The sequence below is a fragment of the Leopardus geoffroyi genome, chromosome C2, assembly GCF_018350155.1.
Source record: "Leopardus geoffroyi isolate Oge1 chromosome C2, O.geoffroyi_Oge1_pat1.0, whole genome shotgun sequence".
NCBI classification, from domain to species: Eukaryota; Metazoa; Chordata; class Mammalia; order Carnivora; family Felidae; genus Leopardus; species Leopardus geoffroyi.
Genome location: NC_059333.1, coordinates 151,685,629 through 151,705,669, shown reverse-complemented (window position 1 = coordinate 151,705,669; position 20,041 = coordinate 151,685,629). Strand labels below are relative to the sequence as shown.

Here is a 20,041-nt window from a genome sequence, read left to right as displayed (position 1 = left end):
ACAGACTTACAAGCATGTAATCAGTCACTCCTCACAACCCCACCACCGCTCCTTCTGCCCACGGGTCCTGTCTCCGGGCCTAAATAAAATCACCTTTTTGCACCAAAGACGTCTCAAGAATTCTTTCTTGGGGCGCCTGGGTGGCTCAGTCGGTTGAGCTACCAACTTCTGCTCAGGTCACGATCTCACGGTTTGTGAGTTCGAGTCCCACATCGGGCTCTGTGCTGACAGCTCGGAGCCTGGAGCCTGCTTCGGATTCTGTGTCCCCCTCTCTTTCCGCCCCTGCCCCGCTCATGCTCTGTGTCTCTCTGTCTCAGAAATAAATAAACATTAAAAAAGTTCTTTTTAAGAATTCTTTCATAGCCATTTGCTCACAAACCCCAGTTCATAATTTTATCACTGGCACGGGAGGAAGAAAGATCTTTCTCTCTGGGCGAAGCCCGAAACAGCAACAGGACCATTCTCTTTGCCAGAGCTTCTGGTAAAGCCATTAGAATCTTTTTCTGCCCCTGCAGGTTTGTGCCCATCTTCAAGACCAGGCACAGAGGATGATTTCCGCCACTGCTGAGGGCAGCACCGGGCCCTTGGAGATTCTGAAGAATGTTCTTTCAGACTGTTTGGGATGGGAGGGGACGTTCAAATGGAGAGGAGCCTCCACGGGCTATGCCATGGAACCATCGTAACACCCGTTCACCTCTCTAGGAGGCCACTGGCTGTAAAGAGGCTCAAGATGGAAGGTGATGTGAAGAACAGAGGCAAAAAACACAGAGATGTCATTACATTTCCTTATAACCTGCAACCCACTGGCAAACAGCCGAGGCAGGCTTGTCTCTCCAGGAACCCCTCACCGTTTGACTGGTAATGCTTTGCGAGGGGGAAGAACAGCCTTGGCTCGAGGCTGACTGGGCCTCCAGGACCCCCTAGGCCTTCTGTAGCTTATGAAAAGCCTGTCTGGAAACTTCCCCTTGTCTGTGCCTCCCCCAACTCTCAAGTCTATAGTCAACTGTTCTTTGTGATCCCAGCGCCTCTCTTTCTGCCCACCAGTCCTGTCCCCGGGCTTTAGTAAAACCATCTTTTCTCACCGAAGGCGTCTCAAGAAGTATGTGGAATTGAAGACACACAACATAGGGAAAGGGAAGGAAAGATACGACAAAAAACGGAGAGGGAGGCAAACCCTAAGAGACTCTTAGATACAGGGAACAAACTGAGGGCTGCTGGCCGGGAGGAGGGGGGGGGGAGGGGCTGAATGGGGGATGGGCATGGGGGGGCACTTGTTGGGATGAGCGCTCGGTGTTGCAGGTCAGAGATGAATCACTAAATTCTACTCCTGAAACCAGTACCGCACTGTATGTGAACTAACTTGAATTTAAAGAAATTTATTTAAAAAAAAAAAAAAAAAAAAGAATTCTTTCTTGGCTGTGAGTTCCTAACCTCAATATTTTCCACATCAGAGGCGAGGGGACTGTGGCCTGCCACGTGCATCATGTCTCCCCTCTTGACCCCCTCCCGGCTTCCAAGGGCCAAAGGGGGCCGGTTGCCTTGACGACAGTAAAGGGAATCTAGACATTTCCAGAAACAGCTCTGGCTCCAGGCAGACAGGAAAAGTCTCCCTGAGCTGGTTTTCCCGGAAGCATGGGGGACAACTCACTATGGACTCTTCACCCTTCCAGCGACCTTGTCCCCAAGGAAGTGACACAGGTGCATGGCCCTGAAAGACCCTGGAAGGCTCATCTCCTCCAGGCCTGGAGGGCAGCGAACCAAAGCTGCCTTGGGAGCAGATTCTGTCTCCTCCATCCAGTTTCCCATGCTTATGCCAGCCTTTTCCTTCTTGGATGGTGGAAACTCCAGATGTCAATAAAACTTGTGAATAAAACTTTAAGAGGGTGTTATGTAACCTGGATAGAGAGTGACTACAGTCACCGGGATGGGAAAACATCATGAAATCTTTTTCTTTTTTTAAATTTTTTTAAAAAATGTTTTTATTTATTTTTGAGACAGAGAGACACAGAGCACGAGCAGGGGAGGGGCAGAGACAGAGGGAGACACAGAATCCGAATCAGGCTCCAGGCTCTGACTGTCAGCACAGAGCCCGACGCGGGGCTCGAACTCGCGGACTGTGAGATCATGACCTGAGCTGAGGTCGGACGCTCGACCGACTGAGCCACCCAGGCGCCCCAAGCATCATGAAATCTTAACACCCAACTCAGCAAAAGGGGCCAGATGGGGTTTGGGAGACTTACTGTGTAACTGGGGGATGTTAGGTCATAGAAGCAAAAATCACCTTCCGCCGACCGCAAACAAGTCAGGAAAGCTATGCCTGATGTTAATGGCCTTGTTTTTGGAATTTTTTAATTTTTTAATTTTTTGAGAGGGAGAGCACGAGCTGGGGAGAGGGGCCGAGGGAGAAAGAGAGAGAATCTTAAGCAGACTCCACACCTAGCACAGAGCCCGACGCGGGGCTTGATCTCAAGACCCTGGGATCATGACCTGAGCCGAAATCAAGAGTCGGACACCCAAACACCTGAGCCACCCAGGCGCCCCAATGACCTTGTCTTGAACTCAGGTCACACACCATGTTTTCAGCATATATTTTTCTTCTATTTTTTAACTCACTGCTCCACGTTCTGCCATTGAGTATTGCTCCAAAACCCTCCTCATGTGCTAATGGATACTGCTTCTCGCACATTATCTCATACATTTCCCAATCTCCAAGAACAATGGGAGGGGGTTTGGAGGGGCTGGGGGGGCGGGGCAGGACTCTGGATTCCAGGGTTGGGAGCGTGGCGGGAACAGATACCGAGGAGGAAAAGCTGGAAGGCACGTACCACGCTTGAAAGCCAGCCCGCTTCTTCTGAGCCCGGAACCAAGCCCACATACCGGCTGGTGGTAGGGCGGCCAGCGGGCAGGAGGCTTTCACTCCGGGCCCGCATTCCCAGAGTGGCCAAGAGCAGTCTCTGAAATACACCTATCCACTCTGTTTCTCAAAAGTAGAAACCCTTGCCCTCTGGGGGAAAATGCAGCTGCTCCTTTAAAAAGAAGTTTCAGGGGCACCTGGGTGACCCAGGTAGCTGAGCGTCTGACTTTTGATCTCAGCTCAAGTCTTGATCTCACGGTTGCGAGTTCAAGTCCCATGCTGGGCTCTGCACTGGGTGTGAATTCTAGTGAAAAATAAAAGTTTCAGGGTGCCTGGGTGGCTCGGTCGGTGAGGAGTCTGACTTCATGATGATCTCACAGTTCCTGGGTTCAAGCCCCGTGTTGGGCTCTGTGCTGACAGCTCAGAGCCTGGAACCTGCTTTAGATTCTGTGCCTCCTTCTCTCTGCCCCTCCCCTGCTCATGCTCTGGCTCTGTCTCTCTCTCAAAAATAAATAAGCATTAAAAAAAAAATTTTTTTTTTTTTTTTTAAGTTTCTACTTAAAAATAAAAGTTTTAGGGGCGCCTGGGTGGCGCAGTCGGTTAAGCGTCCGACTTCAGCCAGGTCACGATCTCGCGGTCCGTGAGTTCGAGCCCCGCGTCGGGCTCTGGGCTGATGGCTCAGAGCCTGGAGCCTGTTTCCAATTCTGTGTCTCCCTCTCTCTCTGCCCCTCCCCCGTTCATGCTCTGTCTCTCTCTGTCCCAAAAATAAATAAACGTTGAAAAAAAAAAATTTAAAAAAAAAAAAATAAATAAAAGTTTTAGCTTAGATATTGACACTGCACAAAGAAAATGAGCCTTGCCCTTAGAACGAGGGATAGGAAAGTTTTTAACAATCACCAGCCAGATTTGTATATGTATTTCTACGTTTTTTAAAACATTTATTCGTTTTTTGAGAGAGAGGGTATGAGTGGCAGAGGGGCAGAGAGAGAGGGAGACACAGAATTGGAAGCAGGCTCCAGGCTCTGAGCTGTCAGCACAGAGCCATGCGGCTCGAACTCATGAGCTGTGAGATCATGACCTGAGCCGAAGTCGGACTGAGCCGGCCAGGTGCCCCTGTATATGTAATTTTTTAATGTTTGTGCTTTGCTTAATGCCTTCTGGAGATAAAGAACTACTTTCTTGCTGTTCCTTGTGCCTTAATAACACAGAAATGAAGCCTTAAAATAACAGCATCTTGCTCCCTAAATTATAAGTATCTTTCCTGACCTACATTTCTCCCCAGTGGAGAATGAATGCTAGAAAGTAGCAAAAATTGTCATGAAAAGTTATTCTGCAGGTAACCAGGTACATTGAAGTTGTGTGCCCGCTTTTTTCAACAGGAGTGTCAGGATCCCAGTAGCAATACTTTCCCATGTCTCTCCCAGACAAGGAATAATGGGAAGGTGGGAGACCATAAAGGTTATTCCCACAGTCCAGATGAGAGATAAACCATGATCTGAAACATCCAGACCAGCGTGGTCCAAAAGAAATGTAGCGTGAGCTACACGTGTAATTTTAAATTCTAGTAGCCATATTAAAAAACAGAAAAAGTTGGGGCGCCTGGGCGGCTCAGTAGATTGGGTGTCCAACTTTGGCTCAGATGATGATCTCACAGTCCGTGAGTTCCAGCCCCGTGACGGGCTCTGTACTGACGGCTCAGAGCCTGGAACCTGCCTCAGATTCTGTGTCTCCCTCTCTCTCTGTCTCTCCCCTGCTCACACTCTGTCTCTATCAGAAAATGAATAAATGCTAAAAAAAAAAAAAAAAAGATGGAAGAAGCGGCATGCAAAATTAATTTTAATAATATGCCTAACCTGATATATCCAAAATATCAGGTTAATATAATAATTATTATAACGTAATAATATAACGATTATTAATAAGTTGTTTTACCATATTGCTGTAAGTCTTGAAATGTGGTGCACGGATTACTTAACAACACTGGTCAATTCCTAGGCTACATTCCCAGCGTTCAAGAGGAAACGTGCGTCTGCCAAGACAATAAAGTGTTTAACGGAAAGTTATTCCACACTGCTTCCGTTTTTTAATACAAATTAACTAAAATTAAATACAACGTAAAATTCTGGTCCACAAGCACACGAACCACACTTGAAGTTCAATAGGCACGGAAGGCTACAGGCTACCTTATGGGGCAGGGCAAGTCTCTACTGCAAAGGAGCTCAGCTCAAATCTCGCACCAGACCTTGCAGCTGGAGGGAGGCCTCCGCGCAGACGCGCCTTCAAGCTCAGGGAAACGGCGGGCCCTGCAGTTCTGGACGTCTCCGCTAGGTGGCACTAAGGCGAACCCGTTCACCCGCTCCAGACCCGCGGCGTCCAACCCCGGAAGCGAAATCCCACGGTTCCGTGCAGTTCCTCCGGCTTTCTCCACCCCCTCCCCGGTGCATCCTGCCTGTTCTGGGGTCCAGAAGCGTGTTACAGGGCGGGATGGGCGGGAGAGCAGAGCCACGGCCTCTGCGGAGCGAGTGAAGAGCGGCGAGAAGTTCCCGGTGCGGCGCGCCTAGCCACGCAGGGGCGGTGGGAGCGCGGGCCCGGCCCCCGACGGGCGTGGACGGCAGAGCCGCCGCCTGACCGTGTGGCGCCCCACCACTGAGGCCGCGTCACCCTCGCCCCCCGGGGTCGCCAGCGCTGGCCCGAGCTCCTACTGACGGCACACTGAGCCCGGCGCACTTGCCGGCCTCGTCTCCAATGATTCAGAAGTCACGCCCGGCGCTGCTGCAGCCTCAAGATGTCGGAGACAGGGTGGAGACGCTTATGGTAAACTGCGGGGAGTGGAGGCAGGGGTTGGCCGCTCCGGGACCGCTGGCTCGTGGCGGGGGGGGGGGGGGGGGATATTCTGGAGGTTGCCAAGGGTCAGCGGCCCTCTGGGAGCCTTTTCCGCTCTCCAGATGCGCGCAGAACGGGTTGGGGACGTGGCGCAGGAGGGATGGATTGACTAAGGGAACTGAAAAGGGTGGGACGAGGGAGGAGAGCAGTTGCAGCCCTCCTTAGGACAGGCTGGCGAAGGTCTCGCTGATGTTTGATGTCTGGGTAGAGTGGGCAAGGAATTGCCGGGGTCTTGAGGGTGTCGGCGAGCGTGCCCGCGCGACACTGAACGACGTGAGAGCGCTACCGGACGTTGCTTTTGAGTTCGATTCCCAGAGTGACCGTGGTGGGGAGGGCGCTCCGGCAGGTATTTGGACCATCGCCAAGACCGCGGGTAGCAACAAGCCTGAGAAGAGGTGGATGCTGGAGCGACGTGGGTTCACTGCGCCCGCGGCTCGGGCGGGAGATCACGGTCTGGGTCTCCACTTCCCGGCCGGCGGGGAGCTAGAGCGGCGGGCCTGGCCGCGGGGCCACGCCCCCTGCGTCTGGATTGGCTGCAGTGGTCGTGCCGCCGGGCCTCCATTGGTGGAGACGGAGGCGGGGCCGCCGGAGTTACCGCTCGCGGGGTGTGCAGGCTGGAAGCCGCGTGGTTTAGAGCTGGGAGGGGCGGGGGCGCTGTTCGCCCTCACCCTGAGGTTGTGGTTTCGTCTACCAGCTCTGGCGGGCGGGGTCAGAGGTGTTTTGTTTCGTTTCTTTTCTAATCCTTAAAAAAGGCCACCACTGGGGTTCTACATCTCCTTTCAGCTCTGACCTCGAGATCTGAATTGGATTTACGATTTAGTTTTTTAAAGGGGAGTAAATTGCTTGGGGAATCTACTCTCTGTTTAAGTACTTTTTTTTTTTTTTTAACGTTTATTCATTTTTGAGAGACAGGGACAGAGCATGAGCGGGGAAGGGGCAGAGAGAGAGGGAGACACAGAATCCGAAGCAGGCTCCAGGCTCTGAGCTGTCGGCACAGAGCCGGACGCGGGGCTGGAACTCAAGAACTGCGAGATCATGACCTGAGCGAAGTTGGATGCTCAACCGACTGAGCCACCCAGGCACTCCTATGCTTATGCTTTTGTGTACTGTGTATCATTTGGTTGTTTTTGCCCCGGTTCCTCAAAAAACCAAATTGTTACTCCTTGTTGTTAACTTGAATAACTTGAAAAGAAAATCAAACATGCCTTCAAAGGATGTGCCTGCCATAGGACAATATCTTAAGCCTATTCAAATGAAAAGTGTAAATTCTGGTTGGTTTTTTTTTTAACGTTTGTTTATTTTTGAGAGAGGGCGAGTGTGAGTGGGGTGGAGGGAGCAGAGAAGGGGACAGAGAATCTGAAGCGGGCTCTGGGCTAACGGCGGAGCCGGAGGCAGGGTTCCAACTCACGAACTGTGATATCATGACCTGAGCTGAAGTCAGATTCTCAAAGGACAGAGCCACCCAGGTGCCCCAATTCTGTTTTTTGGTTTTTGTTTTTTGAATAATGCTACTACCAGTGTGTGTGTGTGTGTGTGTGTGTGTGTGTGTGTGTGTGTGTGTTTTAACTATTAGAGGTTATTTATACTGCTGGTATATATTTAGCATCTGCTGTGTGCTAATGGACCTGGAAGTTTACAAAGTTAAAGAAGTTACGGACTCTATTCTTTATTCAAATATTTATTAAACCAATAACATCTCCAAGCTCTGTGCTGTGAAAATAAAGACATAAAATAGTTGTTACAGTGGGGGGAGGGGGCGTACTTGGAGCATGCATGTGAAGGACAGCAGCCTGAAAACAAATTCCATACAATACCTGTGAGAGCCTTGGGGAAGCCGCACCGAGAACTTCTCAGAAGCTGTAAGCACCTTGTCATTCCTACGGCGTTACTGGAGCGAAGGGCTGAAGGGACCCTGTCCTGGGAAGGGGCAGGCTGAGCCCACTAAGCCTTATCCTATGGAATTGTGCTCAAGGGAGAGCCATATGCAGATTTCCTGTAGATGACATGACTCATCCATTTTTGGCTGTGGGGCCCCATTTTGACTGTGCACCAGGCTCGGTGGTCGGTGCTGGAGGTACCATCGTGAACAGGACAGCTAGTGGCCTCTTCTGTCCTCGACCCAAGGGAGGTGGGCTCAGGTGCAGTGGAAGTATTGGAGGAGGAGCCTGAATGCCAGTGGGGGGCGGGGATTCGGGGCTTTCCCACAGCAGGGGAGATCTGGGCAGAGGCCCCCCTCCCCGGATGAATCAGAGGCGAGAGGAGCTAGGATGGGGTTTTCCGAGGCTAGAGGAAGGCAGAGGATCCCTTCCGGCTGCGCCCTATGCAAGAGGGAGGAGGAGGCTGAGAACACAAGCCAAAAAAGGAAAGCAGGGGCCCCTCGATTCATGGAAGGCCTTGTAAGCCTAGCCAGTGGCTTCAAACCCTGTGACTTAGGACACATTCATAACCGCTGTGAGCTCCAGTTCCATCTGTAAAATGGGTTTAAAGATCTAGCTTTTCAAAGGGCTGTGAGATCTTGAGGTGCTATGCACAGATGCCTCATCCAGTGCTTCTCCAGTTCAGGGGAGGGTGGCTTCATAGGGTTGAGGCTGGAGGTTGCCGAGGAGGCCACTGAGATCCACGGGGGCAGGCTCTGGGGACACTGAGGGTCATCAGCCGGACTCAGTCCTGAAGCAGTCGGTACAGCTGATGGGATTTTGGAGCCGTGGTGGGGTCCCGAGCTGACGGCCAAGTGAGACATCTTCAGGGCAAAAAGGCGAAGCACCGTTGCCTGGAGGCCTAGCTGTGGTCAAGCTAGGGTCGTTTTTCCCTCCAGCAAAGTGTTAACATCTTTAAGACCGCAGGGAGTTCCTGGAGAACTCTGCCGGCCTCAACTGTCAATGGGCTGCAGGTTATAAGGAAATTATAATTTTATCTGCCATTTCTTTCTGCATTTGCTGAGGAGTCTTACGCGACTCCCAAATGTGCTGCTGGGATATCTCGTGGGGTGGAGTGGGGGCAAGAGTGTGGGCAACTGTTGGCTGGGTTTCCATTTTGGAGTGTGAGCTGTAGATGCCTGGGGGCGTTTGGGGGGAGTGCTGGGCTTGGCCGTGGGCGTTGCTTGCTGTGGGCGTTGGGTGTGGGTGAGGTGGCCCCGGAGGGGCTGTGGCTGGAGGAGATAAGAGGAACCACCACAACCCTGGATGAGGGAAAAGGCGAGGGGAGCCGAAAACAGAGAGGCAGCCAGCTGCCAGCTGTTTGAAATGCGTCCCCGAGGAGGCCCAGTAAGAGTAAGAGAAGGCCCGGGGTGGGAAAGGGATCCTTGGTGAGCGTGAGAGGGGTACCTTTAGCTGGATGGCAAGTCGTGGGGGCTGAGGGGTGACCAGCCAAGAGGGAGGGGAGGTGATGTGGCATCAGGCTGGAAAGACGGGGGTTCGAAGCTCACTGCCAGGCGAAGTAGAGGATGCCAGTAGCTTGTGCCCTTTACACATGGCTTCCAAGTTATCGGAAGCAGCAGAACACCCCTTCTGGCGGGGCAGGGAATGGTGTGCCGGCAGACTGGTGAGGTATACATTTTGCTTGGTCGTACGTGTTGTCTTACTAATTCTGTCACCCCTTCGATATTTTGCAAGCCGTTTGAACAGAGTTATAACCTCCAGTATTTATCATCTGAACTAATTTCGTCTCTTAAGTGGGTTCAGTTATCACGGGAGACCTGCTCGTCTGCTAGAAACGTGGAGTGATCTCTGTCCCCTGGGGGACAAATAACCACAGGTTACAAGCATTTTCGTTCTGGGTTGGTGGCTATGTGTGTATAACCGGTGACTTCATCTTAATAGCGTCTTAGGGCCACAGCGTACCATTTATTGAAAAATAATAGTGCAAATGCCATTTAATGAGAGAGAAGGAAGGTCTTTTAGGATGGAGTTTGCCCAGCGTCTCCTTTGGAAAAGAGGCCTTTTCTTTTGTGGTTGGGTTTTTTAAAGTGCCTTTGTCACACATTTGTGATCGAGTGGATTCTGAGTCAAGCTTTGAGACCTCTAGTGTGTCGGGCTCAGAGGAAGTACATCTAGCCCTTGCCCCTTCTGGTGGTGCCTCTAGATTAGCCAGCGTGTGCGACTGTCCTGGTTTAAAGGAGAGCCACCAAACCCGGGGGTGGCTGCTGGTCTACTGCACTGTCTGTGATCTGCTTAGGTGGCAGGGAGATGCGTGGATAGGAGAGAGAAAGGGAAAGCTTTAAGTTAAGAAAGTTCATAGGCTTTTCAGGAAGTAGCCCATGTCTTCCATTGAAACTGAACTTGCGGTTTCATTTCTCTGTCTTGCTCCTATAAATATCTACAGGTTTGATAACCAAGAGACCCCGGTGACCTTGGTTCAGACACTCCCCTTCAGTTGATTTTGCTCTGTGAAGTTAAGGAGATGGCCAATAACTTGTCTCTAGCTAGACCGAGGGAGGTGTGGTTGGGGGCCTGATTCACACATGAACGTGGATAGACATTGCTCCGCAGGATGTTCCTGGCTCCTTCTCAGCACTAGGGCTGGAGAGATCCCAACAGCAGGATGTTATGTTCTGCACAACATGCCAGCGCTGTTCATTCCTGGGAACACTTTTCCCTTCTCTGAAGTGGGAAGGTAATACAGAGCACCACCGGACGGTTTTCTAAGCCACCCCTAGAGAGCAGTTGACTGGTCCCGGGTGGAGAAGGCTGAGGCCCGTGGTGACAAAGCTGCTGACCCAGCGTTCTCTTGCCCTGCAGCTGCATCCGGTGATCAAAGCTTTCCTGTGTGGCTCCATCAGTGGGACCTGCTCCACCCTCCTTTTCCAGCCCCTAGACCTCCTCAAAACTCGCCTGCAGACTCTCCAGCCCCCAGCCCACGGGTAAGGCCTGCCGACCCCCATGTCTTTGAGGAACTGCTTTCAACAACTTCTCTCAGACACCGCTGCCTCTCAGCGATGTTAAGTCAACGCCCATCCTGCTGGATGCTTCGAGAGAAACACAGGCCAGGCCCAACTTTTCGCCCCACCTTTTCTTCGACATTTCCTGTTAACTGAATGGGGGGACATTCGCATTTTCTCGTGCTAGCCTGTAATGTTTTAACTGTGCTGTCTGGTACTAGACGTGTGGGTGGTTTTCTGGAAATAATACAAATGTTAAGTGTCTCTTTTATGCCCCTACTGGGCCTGGCACTGTGGGAAGTATACGATATGCATGTGAAATGGGAGGTCATCCTTCCAGTGTGAATGGACAGATCGACATGTACGCGCCAAACCACGAACGTAGCCGAACTCGGAGTTACCCCAAGAGGTGTTGCCGAGACTCCCGAGCGTTCTTAGGAAAGAAGTCCCGCAAAGCAGTCTTTGGGGGGGGGGGAGCTCTTTTACGAGGATGGGGGTTTATTTAAGCCATTTTTTTTTCATCTGTGTCTCCGTTCTGTCTGCTTTCAGATCCAGGCGTGTTGGGATGCTGGCTCTTCTCTTGAAGGTGGTTCGCACGGAGAGCATTCTGGGCCTTTGGAAAGGGATGTCTCCTGTAAGCTGCGTTTTGGGTCTTCTCTTGCACCCTTGGCTGTAATAGCCAGCCATTTCTCATGCACCTCACGTATCCTCTCGTTAGGATAGGTGAGCGTCCTACGTGGTCCTCGGTTGGTCTCCTGCTGCTAGCTCGGAGGGCTCAGGGAAGGAAATGGGACGTCTGTACGCCCTTGGGGCAAGCGGCAGAGCAGATGCAGCTGGTGCCCTCAGCTGCCAGCATGTCCTTGTCCTTGCCCTTCAGAGCACGCAGGCCACACCTGCCTTTCTTTACCTGCCGGCTTTCCTGGCCCTAGGAAGTCACTTTGCCGGAAGTGAGGAAGTCACTTTGCCTGAATGCCAGGGAATGAACGCTCACCCAGGCCCGCAGCAGCCCTTTAGTCGACGGAAGGTGACAGTGGATACTTAAAACTCTCACTCACCCTCCTCAGATGGCGGGGTAACAGGGAGGCGCCCTACACCAAGATTCCCAGAGTTCCCCAAAGGGATTGAGTTGCCCGGGGCAGTAGTGGCTTAGGTAACGCGCCCTTTGTCAGCCGCCTTCCCGCCTGCCTCTCACTTCCCCTTTCTCTTCTTGGTGTCCCTCCGCACCTTCAGTCGACTACTGGCACGCAAACCTTGGCCTTGTTTTGGGAAAAGCCGGCTAAGACGGTGGCCTACCGTGTCAGCCTTTGACTTCTTTCCCCCCTCTGACGTTTTCTGCAGTCCATTGTGAGGTGTGTCCCCGGCATTGGTATCTACTTCGGCACCCTCTACTCCTTGAAGCAGTACTTTCTGCGAGGCCATCCACCAACCGCCCTGGAGTCGGTCATCCTGGGCGTGGGCTCTCGCTCAGTTGCAGGGGTCTGCATGTCACCCATCACTGTGATCAAGACCCGTTACGAGGTGAGTCTGACTGCTCTAGGCCTCCAGGCTGGGTAACCAGAGGCACTGGGCCGCCGTCCGATGTCCACCCCCGATTTAGAATGGAAAATAGAGGCTGCTGTGGTCAGAGAACCCAAGGCACGTGGGAACCAGAGCCCCCGGTGCCCCGGTAATGCCACATACCCTGGAGTCGCATTGGTTCGTTACTCCAGCCCGGGACCGCCCTGCCAGCCACTGGTCCTGTCCTTCCCTTGCAGAGTGGGAGGTATGGCTATGAGAGCATCTACGCAGCCCTGAAGAGCATCTATCGCAGTGAGGGGCACCGGGGACTCTTCAGTGGCCTGACCGCAACACTTCTGCGTGACGCACCCTTTTCTGGAATCTATCTGATGTTTTACAACCAGACCAAAAACATCATGACCCACGGTACGGACGGACGAAGGTGTGGTGGGGAAGAGAGAGCTCTGAGACCGCAGATCCTCCCTGCTTCCTCTGCTGTGTGACACTGTTTAATGTTCTTAGCAACTCCAGATTCTTGGCAGAGTTTTAGGAACTGAGCCATGTCAGGTGCTGGGATGCAGTGGTGGTCATGATAGACTTGGTCCCTGCCCTCTCCAGTTTATAGTCTCTTATGGCAGAGTATTGGTAGTACTAAAATTCTTGAGTGGGGTAGGCGGTGAAGGAAAGCGTGTTTCGCAGAAGTCCTGCCATAATACTTTGCAGAGTTACCCCATCTTTAGCTTGCTGGGTCCTGCCCAGGGCCTCCTGCATCAGAAGCTTTGGAACAAGACCTGGGAGTCTATTCCTCAAGAAGCAGTTGGTGGGATTCTCATCAGACAAGTCTGGGAAACGCCAGTAGGGTAGGAGCTGGAAGGAAAGTACCATTTCACCTCCATTGCTGTGTTCCCAGTTAAGAGTGGTTTTGAGCCTCTGTTGGGGTGGAGAGAAAGGTGCCAAACCTCAGGCGTTCCGGCAGACCCACCCCACCAGCATGCTCATTTGGATACGACAAGGACACAATCAGTGGGCAGCAAACGTTCACCCAAGCGGAGCCAGGTGCTAATGGAAACACGTTCTGTGGCATGAACCTGTGTTCAATAAGGGGTCTCTGGATAATTCGAGAAAGGATATGCCACCAAGGTCACGTAAGTGGGAAAGCTGGCATGCCATCATGACAGTGGTGATCAAGTACAGTTAGGGTGCTTTTTAGGAGGCTTCCTCCTCCGCCCAAGGCACCGGGGGCCGTGACACTGCAGGTCACAGCCTTCATCTTGCCATGGAAAGTTAGGGCAGGAAGGGAGCTTGGATGTACACTTTTGATTTCTCTATATGTATAATTGTTTATTCCCATCTGTTTAAGAGCAAGTTGCAGGAGTGATGCCCCTTTACCCTTAAATATCTCCATGTCAGGAAGCTCATGACATTGGTTTGACCCACTGTGGGTGATACTAACTTTTTATCACTTGGACAAGATAGTGTCTCCACTGAAAACTCACTTTTTCTTTTGTCGTTTGTAAGCGTCTCAGTGGGGAGATACTTGGAGTCTGTATACATCTATATAAAACATCCTGTTCCTTTCATTCATATGTTTTAGCCCGTGATTCTTGCCCGAATGAATTATGATGGCGATAGTTGTAAAAAAAAAAAGGCGAATTTTAACTCCCACTACTCCATCTACACATAGTGTACCTTTAAATGTTTATTTCTTAACCTTGTCTGAATCTACATCCTTCTAACTTTGGGGAAGGATTAGTGGTCAACTTAGCAGGGATACTTCCGAGTTGAGTGTGGGATTTATTTGTAACCGAATGTTGCCTTTGTCCTATTTCAGACCAGTTGGATGCAGTCCTTATTCCTGTTGTAAATTTCAGCTGTGGGATCTTTGCTGGTATTCTGGCCTCCCTGGTAACTCAACCTGCGGATGTCATCAAAACTCATATGCAGCTCACCCCAATGAAATTTCGGTGGATTGGCCAGGCGGTGACCCTCATTTTCAAAGTAAGGCTATGGAGTAAATATTGGTTGTTACTGGGGTTATGGCTCTCTCTAGAGCAGTAGCTTGTGCCCTTTACACATTAGAATCACTTAGGGAGCTTTAAAAACGCCTCCACTCCCTGGGGCGCCTGGGTGGTTCAGCCAGTTAAGTGTCCAACTCTTGATTTTGGCTCAGGTCATGATCTCACAGTTCATGAGTTTGGGTTCCACACTGGCGGTATGGAGCCTGCTTGGAATTCTCGCTCTCCGTGGTTTGCATTCTCTCTCTCTCTCTCTCTCTCTCTCTCTCAAAATAAATAAACTAAAAAAGAAAAGTCCTCACTTCCAGATCATAATCTAGGCTGGTGATATCTGAATGCCTGGGAGCAGGTGAAGCCCGGATCAGTAGTTAAGTTCCCTAGTGATTCCAAGGTGTTGCCAAGGTTGAAATCACTGCTAAAAACCTATGGTTGGTTGCGGGGATTTTTTGGTGGTGGGTGGGGGAAACTGACTACATTAGGACAACCAGTTATATTCGTTAAACTTGGAATTGCTGGGCTCCACCCCTTACCTATTGAATCAGGTGAGCAGGGAGGGTCTAGTCATCCGATCAAGGACCTAGGAGGAACCAGAGTCCCCAAAAAACCCCACAAACACATTATTTTGTTTCTAGAAATTTGCTCTAGAGGAGTAACAGGCGTTTTGTCTCTAATTCTTATATTACGAAACCATGGAAAGAAGCTCCCTCCAGGCAGACAAATCATCATAAAGGCACCTGTTCCTCTAGCCTGGAGCCAGGGCCCAGGGCTTGGCATGCAGATCGAGGTCTGGGACTCAGCCACCAGCTGGCGCTTGGTGCCTCTGTGAGCTGTGTAAGCTGCACAGCGGTATAGGGCAACCCTTGATGAAGATTTTCAGCCAAGAAACGCATTCCCCTGGATAAAGCAAGAAAGCTTCGCAACTGTGCCAAAAAAACCCTTTTCAAGTTCATTGCCTTCTTGGGTCCATTATTCATACTCTTGGCATTATCTATAAAAGTCTGAAAATGAAGACTCAACAATGGGGTAACGGAGACCCTCGCTCTTGTGTGCTAGGGGTGTTCATTGTATTGCCGCTTTGCTTCCAGAGTGTTGACGTTCATTTTCCTTGTAGGATTATGGGCTGCGTGGCTTCTTCCAAGGTGGCGTTCCCCGGGCCCTCCGCAGAACTCTGATGGCAGCAATGGCATGGACAGTCTACGAGGAGATGATGGCCAAGATGGGCCTGAAGTCCTGACCGAGAGGGGCCTGGGGACAGATGGGCTCTGTTGCCTTGCCCGGCTCTTGCCAAGGGCTGCTCCATCTCACTGTCCCGGAGTTAAGAGGATGTCCTGTCTGGAAAGCCAGGCAGCTACGTCACCTTCAGTTACCCAGTTTGAGTAGAGAATAGATGGGCCCGACTCAAGCCTTCAGGATCTCCCGAAAGAGGTGTTACTGATGCATACCGCACGCTAGGGAGTTAGGAGAGGGTTTGCCCATCCTGCAGGACTTCTTAAAAAGGGGTTTCTGGAGAGAGCTCTGTCAGGTGGCTCCGCTTCCCCTACACCCACCTACACCAGGCTGCCGTTTGGATCTGTCCTTGGGCAAGGAATCGCACCGCCAGAGAATCCGCGGACTGGCGCTGCGGCCGAGGCGCTCCAGTGGGGGAAGCCCATCTGCTGGGAGAGGGGTCCTTGTCACCAGGCTGAAGGCTGTGTCTGGGGTGCTGTTAGGACGAGGGGAAAAAAGATGTTGTTACTTAACTGGTGGTTACTTAATCACCTGGAGAGCCTCTAAAGAAGTGGGGACAGTGGCTTCTTAGCCTCTAAGTGTCCAAATAACGTTTTTTTGTTCTTGGCCTCCACCCTGTTTTAATTCTGAATTGTTCTGGCATTTTTTTTTTTTTTTTCTGCTGCTAAAATTCACGTAAATAAAGTGAAGCACTTTATCACTGAAAACTGTTTGGAAAACCTCAATAGTGTCCTCTCTGTGTTCTAAAATAACCAAATTAATCCAAGGCGGCTGGCTCTTGACCCATATAGGTCCTTCGACCTAAACTCTTTTAAAAAGCTTTATTTCACACATTGTACCATCCCCTCATTTCAAATAAACCAATCCGTGATTTTTGGTAACATCACTGAGGGGCTCAACCATCACTACGGATCCGTTTTAGAACACGTTCAGCCCCCAAGATCTCAGATTTAAAGATCTCATTCTGAGCCCCAGCCGCTGGGAGCTATTGACCCGCTTTCCGTCCATCACTTGCCTTTACTGTGCGCTGCCTATGAATGCAGTCGTACAATTTGTAGTTTCGCATCTGGTTTCTTTCGCTTAGCGTAACGCTTTTGAGGTTCATCCATGTGGCACGTTCAGCACTGTCCTTTGTTGTGCGCGTGGCCACATAACATCGTACTATCCATTCCTCGGTTGAGGGCTACTTGAATTGTTTCCACTTTGGGGCTCCTAGGAATAATGCCACTGTGAACGCTCACGTACAAGTGTTTGTGTGGACCTAGCTTTTCGTTGCTCTTCTGGAAGTATGTGCCTAGGAGGGGAACTGCGGGATCATGTGGTGGCGGTGTTTAACCGTCTGAGAAACTCCCAGACTCCAGACCATCCTCCGTTCCCACCAGCAGTGCGGAAGCGTTCTGATTTCCCCACATCCTCCTCCACACGTTATTGTTTGTTTTATTTATTGTAGCCACTCGAGTTGGGTACCCAGGCTTTTCTATCAACTTTTCAACTTCGGAAAGAGCCATACGTTTATCCAGACAGCAGAAAGAAGATTGGTCTCCTGGTTAAGGATATGGGCTGTGATCTAGGTGGCCCAGATGGAAAGCCTGGTTCTCTACTTACTTAGACACACTTTGCAACTGTTCCTGTAAAGCGGGGATCGGGATATTCCCTACCTCCTAGGGCGATGGTGAGGGTTAAAAGAGCAGATGTTTCTGCTGCATTGTGGTAGGTTCCTGGGGCCGCACAACCAGTGACCAGAAATTGGGTAGCCTCTGGCAGAAATTTGTTCTGGAGCCTAAGAGTCTTCAAATCAAAGTGTCAGCAGGGACATAATTTTCTCTGAAGGCTCTAGGGGAGGACAGTTGTGGCTTCTGGTGGTTGCTGGCAATTCTTGACACTCGTCACTCCAATCTGCCTCCGTCTCCACAAAGCCTCCCGTCTGTCCATCTGTCTCTGTGTCCAAATTTCTTTGAAGGACACGAGTAACTGGATTCGGGCACACCCTACTCTAGAAGGACCTCCACTTGATTATATCTGCAAAGACCCATCATCAAATAAGATCACATTCATAGGAACACAATTCAACCTGTGATGCATATAAATTTAATGATGTTTATACTTTAGGCTTTAGGTTGCAATGTCCCATTCAAGGGGCACCTGGGTGGCTCAGTTGGTTAAGCTTCTGACATCAGCTCAGGTCATGATCTTGCAGTTCGTGGGATCGAACCCCGTGTCCGCTCTGTGCTGACAGCTCAGAGCCTGGAGCCTGCTTTGGATTTGGTGTCTTCCTCTCTGCCCTTCTGCTTGTGCTGCTGTGTTTTTCTCGCTCTCAAAAATAAATGTTAAATAAATAAGTAAATAAATAAATACCCTATCCAAAATAATGGAGGAGTATGGGAGAGGGCAGAGGAGGATCCTGATCTCAGTGACCCTGAAGCCACCAGGGCTTGGTGACCTAGGTGCGGGAGGCCCTGTGCTGGGGAAAGTAGGAGGTCACGAAGGACAGATGTGTGCTGGGACAGGAATGGAACGCAGGCCAGTCACTACAGGCCTAGGTATAGTGTCTGCCTCCTAAGAACTTGGGTCCTGAGTTAGGGTGTTCGGGTCATCTTTGACCCTCATCTTGGGCCAGGGGAGCCTCACCTGTCAGTGGGGGACCTTCCAAGAGCCCCTGGGAGGGGCGGGGCAGAGGTGAGGCCCAGAGGTACAGGCTTCCCCCCAGTTTGCTCACCTTCTACTTGGTTGGTGAGTTTTGGCCACCAGAGTCCGTTCCATGCTCATTTGTTCTTTGGGGGCAAATGAGGTTTGGAGGAACAGTCTAATTTTCTCTAAACATGGGGTAAAACTGGAATTTGCCCTTAACCCTGATTCCAGAGGGATGTGGTCCTGGGTATCTGCATATTCCAGGCCCCAAGAATTTGTCTTTCCTGCAGTCTGTCACAGCTATTAAAGTTTGTGAGTCTCAGCTGGCTTTGGAAACTCTGCCCAGTGCCTCTTTAACAAGTTGACTTGTTCTTGGCTGCCTCAGACTTCAAATTATTTAGAGGCAGAGCTTTGTGGAAGTAAACACTCGTCTGGCCACTACAGATAAGGCCTAGTAAGGCATATGGGCCCAAAGAGGACAGAAGCAAAGATTTCAAGCTGCTGTTACATTCAGTTTCTATAAATATATAAACAAAATATTTCAAACACAGAGTAGGGCAAATGGTACATTGGCCCTTCATTCGCATCACTGAGATGAAAACCGACGATCAGGATTTTGCCACTCTTGTCTTTCCACTTTCTCCTTTATGAAAGCAGATTTCAGACATCAGACTATTTCACCCTTCCCATCGTTCATCTCTAAAAATCTGCAGCTCTAAAAATAGTGGACATGTTTTCTTACATAACTACAGTGTTATTATCCCACCTGGAAAACGCTAACAAATTTTTTGCATATCATCCAAAACCCAGCCCATATTCACATTTCCAATGATCTCAAATAGGACTTTTTAGGGGTACCTGGCTGGCTCAGTGTGTGGAACTAGACTGATCTCCAGGTTGTGAGTTTGAGCCCCACAGTTGGTGTAGATTCCTGAAAAATAAAATCTTTTTAAGTCTATTTTGAGAGAGAGCACACCTGAGTGTTTTCCTGTGATTGGGGAGGGGCAGAGAGAGGGAGAGAGAGAATCCCAAGCAGGCCCCAAGCTGTTAGCATGGGGGCCCCATGCAAGGCTCAGTCTCGCCAATCATGACATCATGGCCTGAGCAGAGATCAAGAGCCTGGAGGCTTAACCAACTGGGCCACCCTGGTGCCCCCAAAATAAAATCTTTTTTAAAAAGGGAGTTTTTACAGTTGGCTTACTAGAATCGGGATGCAAACAAGGTCTTGAGTTTCCTTCACCAGATCTTCCACAGGGTAAGTAATTTTGAGGCAAATCACAATTAGAGTGAGCTCCTGAGGTCCCCAGCAAGTCAGGGAACTGAGCAGCAGTGACAGTAACGGGCCGTTGCCAAGCTGAGATCTGCTCCCCAAGGCAATGTCCCTTCCACGACTCCCAGGCTGAGCAGTGTGCATTTCCAACTTCTTGCCGACTTCAAATTCTCAAGCCTCAACCTTTTTCACCTCTCCCTCTCCAATGAAAGCTGGCTCCAGGCAAATAGCCTCTAGGTGTTATTTCAGCGTCCAAGTGGAGCCAGTGGGTTCGGTAGCTGATAAACACTCCGGATCAAACTAGGCTGCACATTGGAATCACCGGAAGAGCTTTTAAATGTTTTTCTGATGTTTATTCATTTTTGAAAGACAGGGAGAGGCAGAGCATGAGCAGGGGAGGGGCAGAGAGAGAGGGAGACACAGAATCCGAAGCAGCCTCCAGGCTCCGAGTTGCCAGCACAGAGCCCGACGCGGGGCTCGAACTCACGGACCATGAGATCATGACCTGAGCCGAAGTCGGACGCTTAACCGACCAAGCCACCCAGGCGCCCCTCACCTGAAGAGCTTGCAGAACGGCTGATGCCTGGGTCTGCCACCCAGAAATTCGAATGTAATCAGCCGGGACTGTGGCCTGAGCTCGAGGAGTTAGCTAGCCAGGTGACCCTAACGCGCAGCCCCGGCGGAGAACCACGGAGGAGCCCCCGCCACCGAGCTCTCCCTACCCGGGCTCCGAGGGTTAAGCGGGAACGGGCGGGTGGGGGCGGGGCTTCGAGGCAGGGGCGGGGCCGCAG

The 20,041-nt window shown here is 50.9% G+C and overlaps 1 protein-coding gene across 3 annotated transcripts; it reads left to right on the top strand.

The window, feature by feature from the left end:
* Nucleotides 1–5,187: 5,187 nt before the first annotated feature.
* SLC25A38 (solute carrier family 25 member 38) lies at nt 5,188–16,059 on the top strand. Of its 3 annotated transcripts, none has more exons than XM_045436492.1 (7): nt 5,188–5,668; nt 10,474–10,595; nt 11,163–11,247; nt 11,952–12,131; nt 12,368–12,536; nt 13,942–14,108; nt 15,237–16,059. In XM_045436492.1, exons 1-7 carry the CDS (start codon nt 5,600–5,602, stop codon nt 15,357–15,359), a joined length of 915 nt encoding a protein of 304 aa, XP_045292448.1. In that variant the 5' UTR covers nt 5,188–5,599; the 3' UTR covers nt 15,360–16,059. The 3 variants fall into 3 exon arrangements, with proteins under 3 accessions (XP_045292448.1, XP_045292449.1, XP_045292447.1); XM_045436491.1 differs by lacking the exon at nt 5,188–5,668 and adding an exon at nt 8,824–9,006; XM_045436493.1 differs by lacking the exon at nt 13,942–14,108.
* The last annotated feature ends 3,982 nt before the right edge of the window (nt 16,060–20,041 follow it).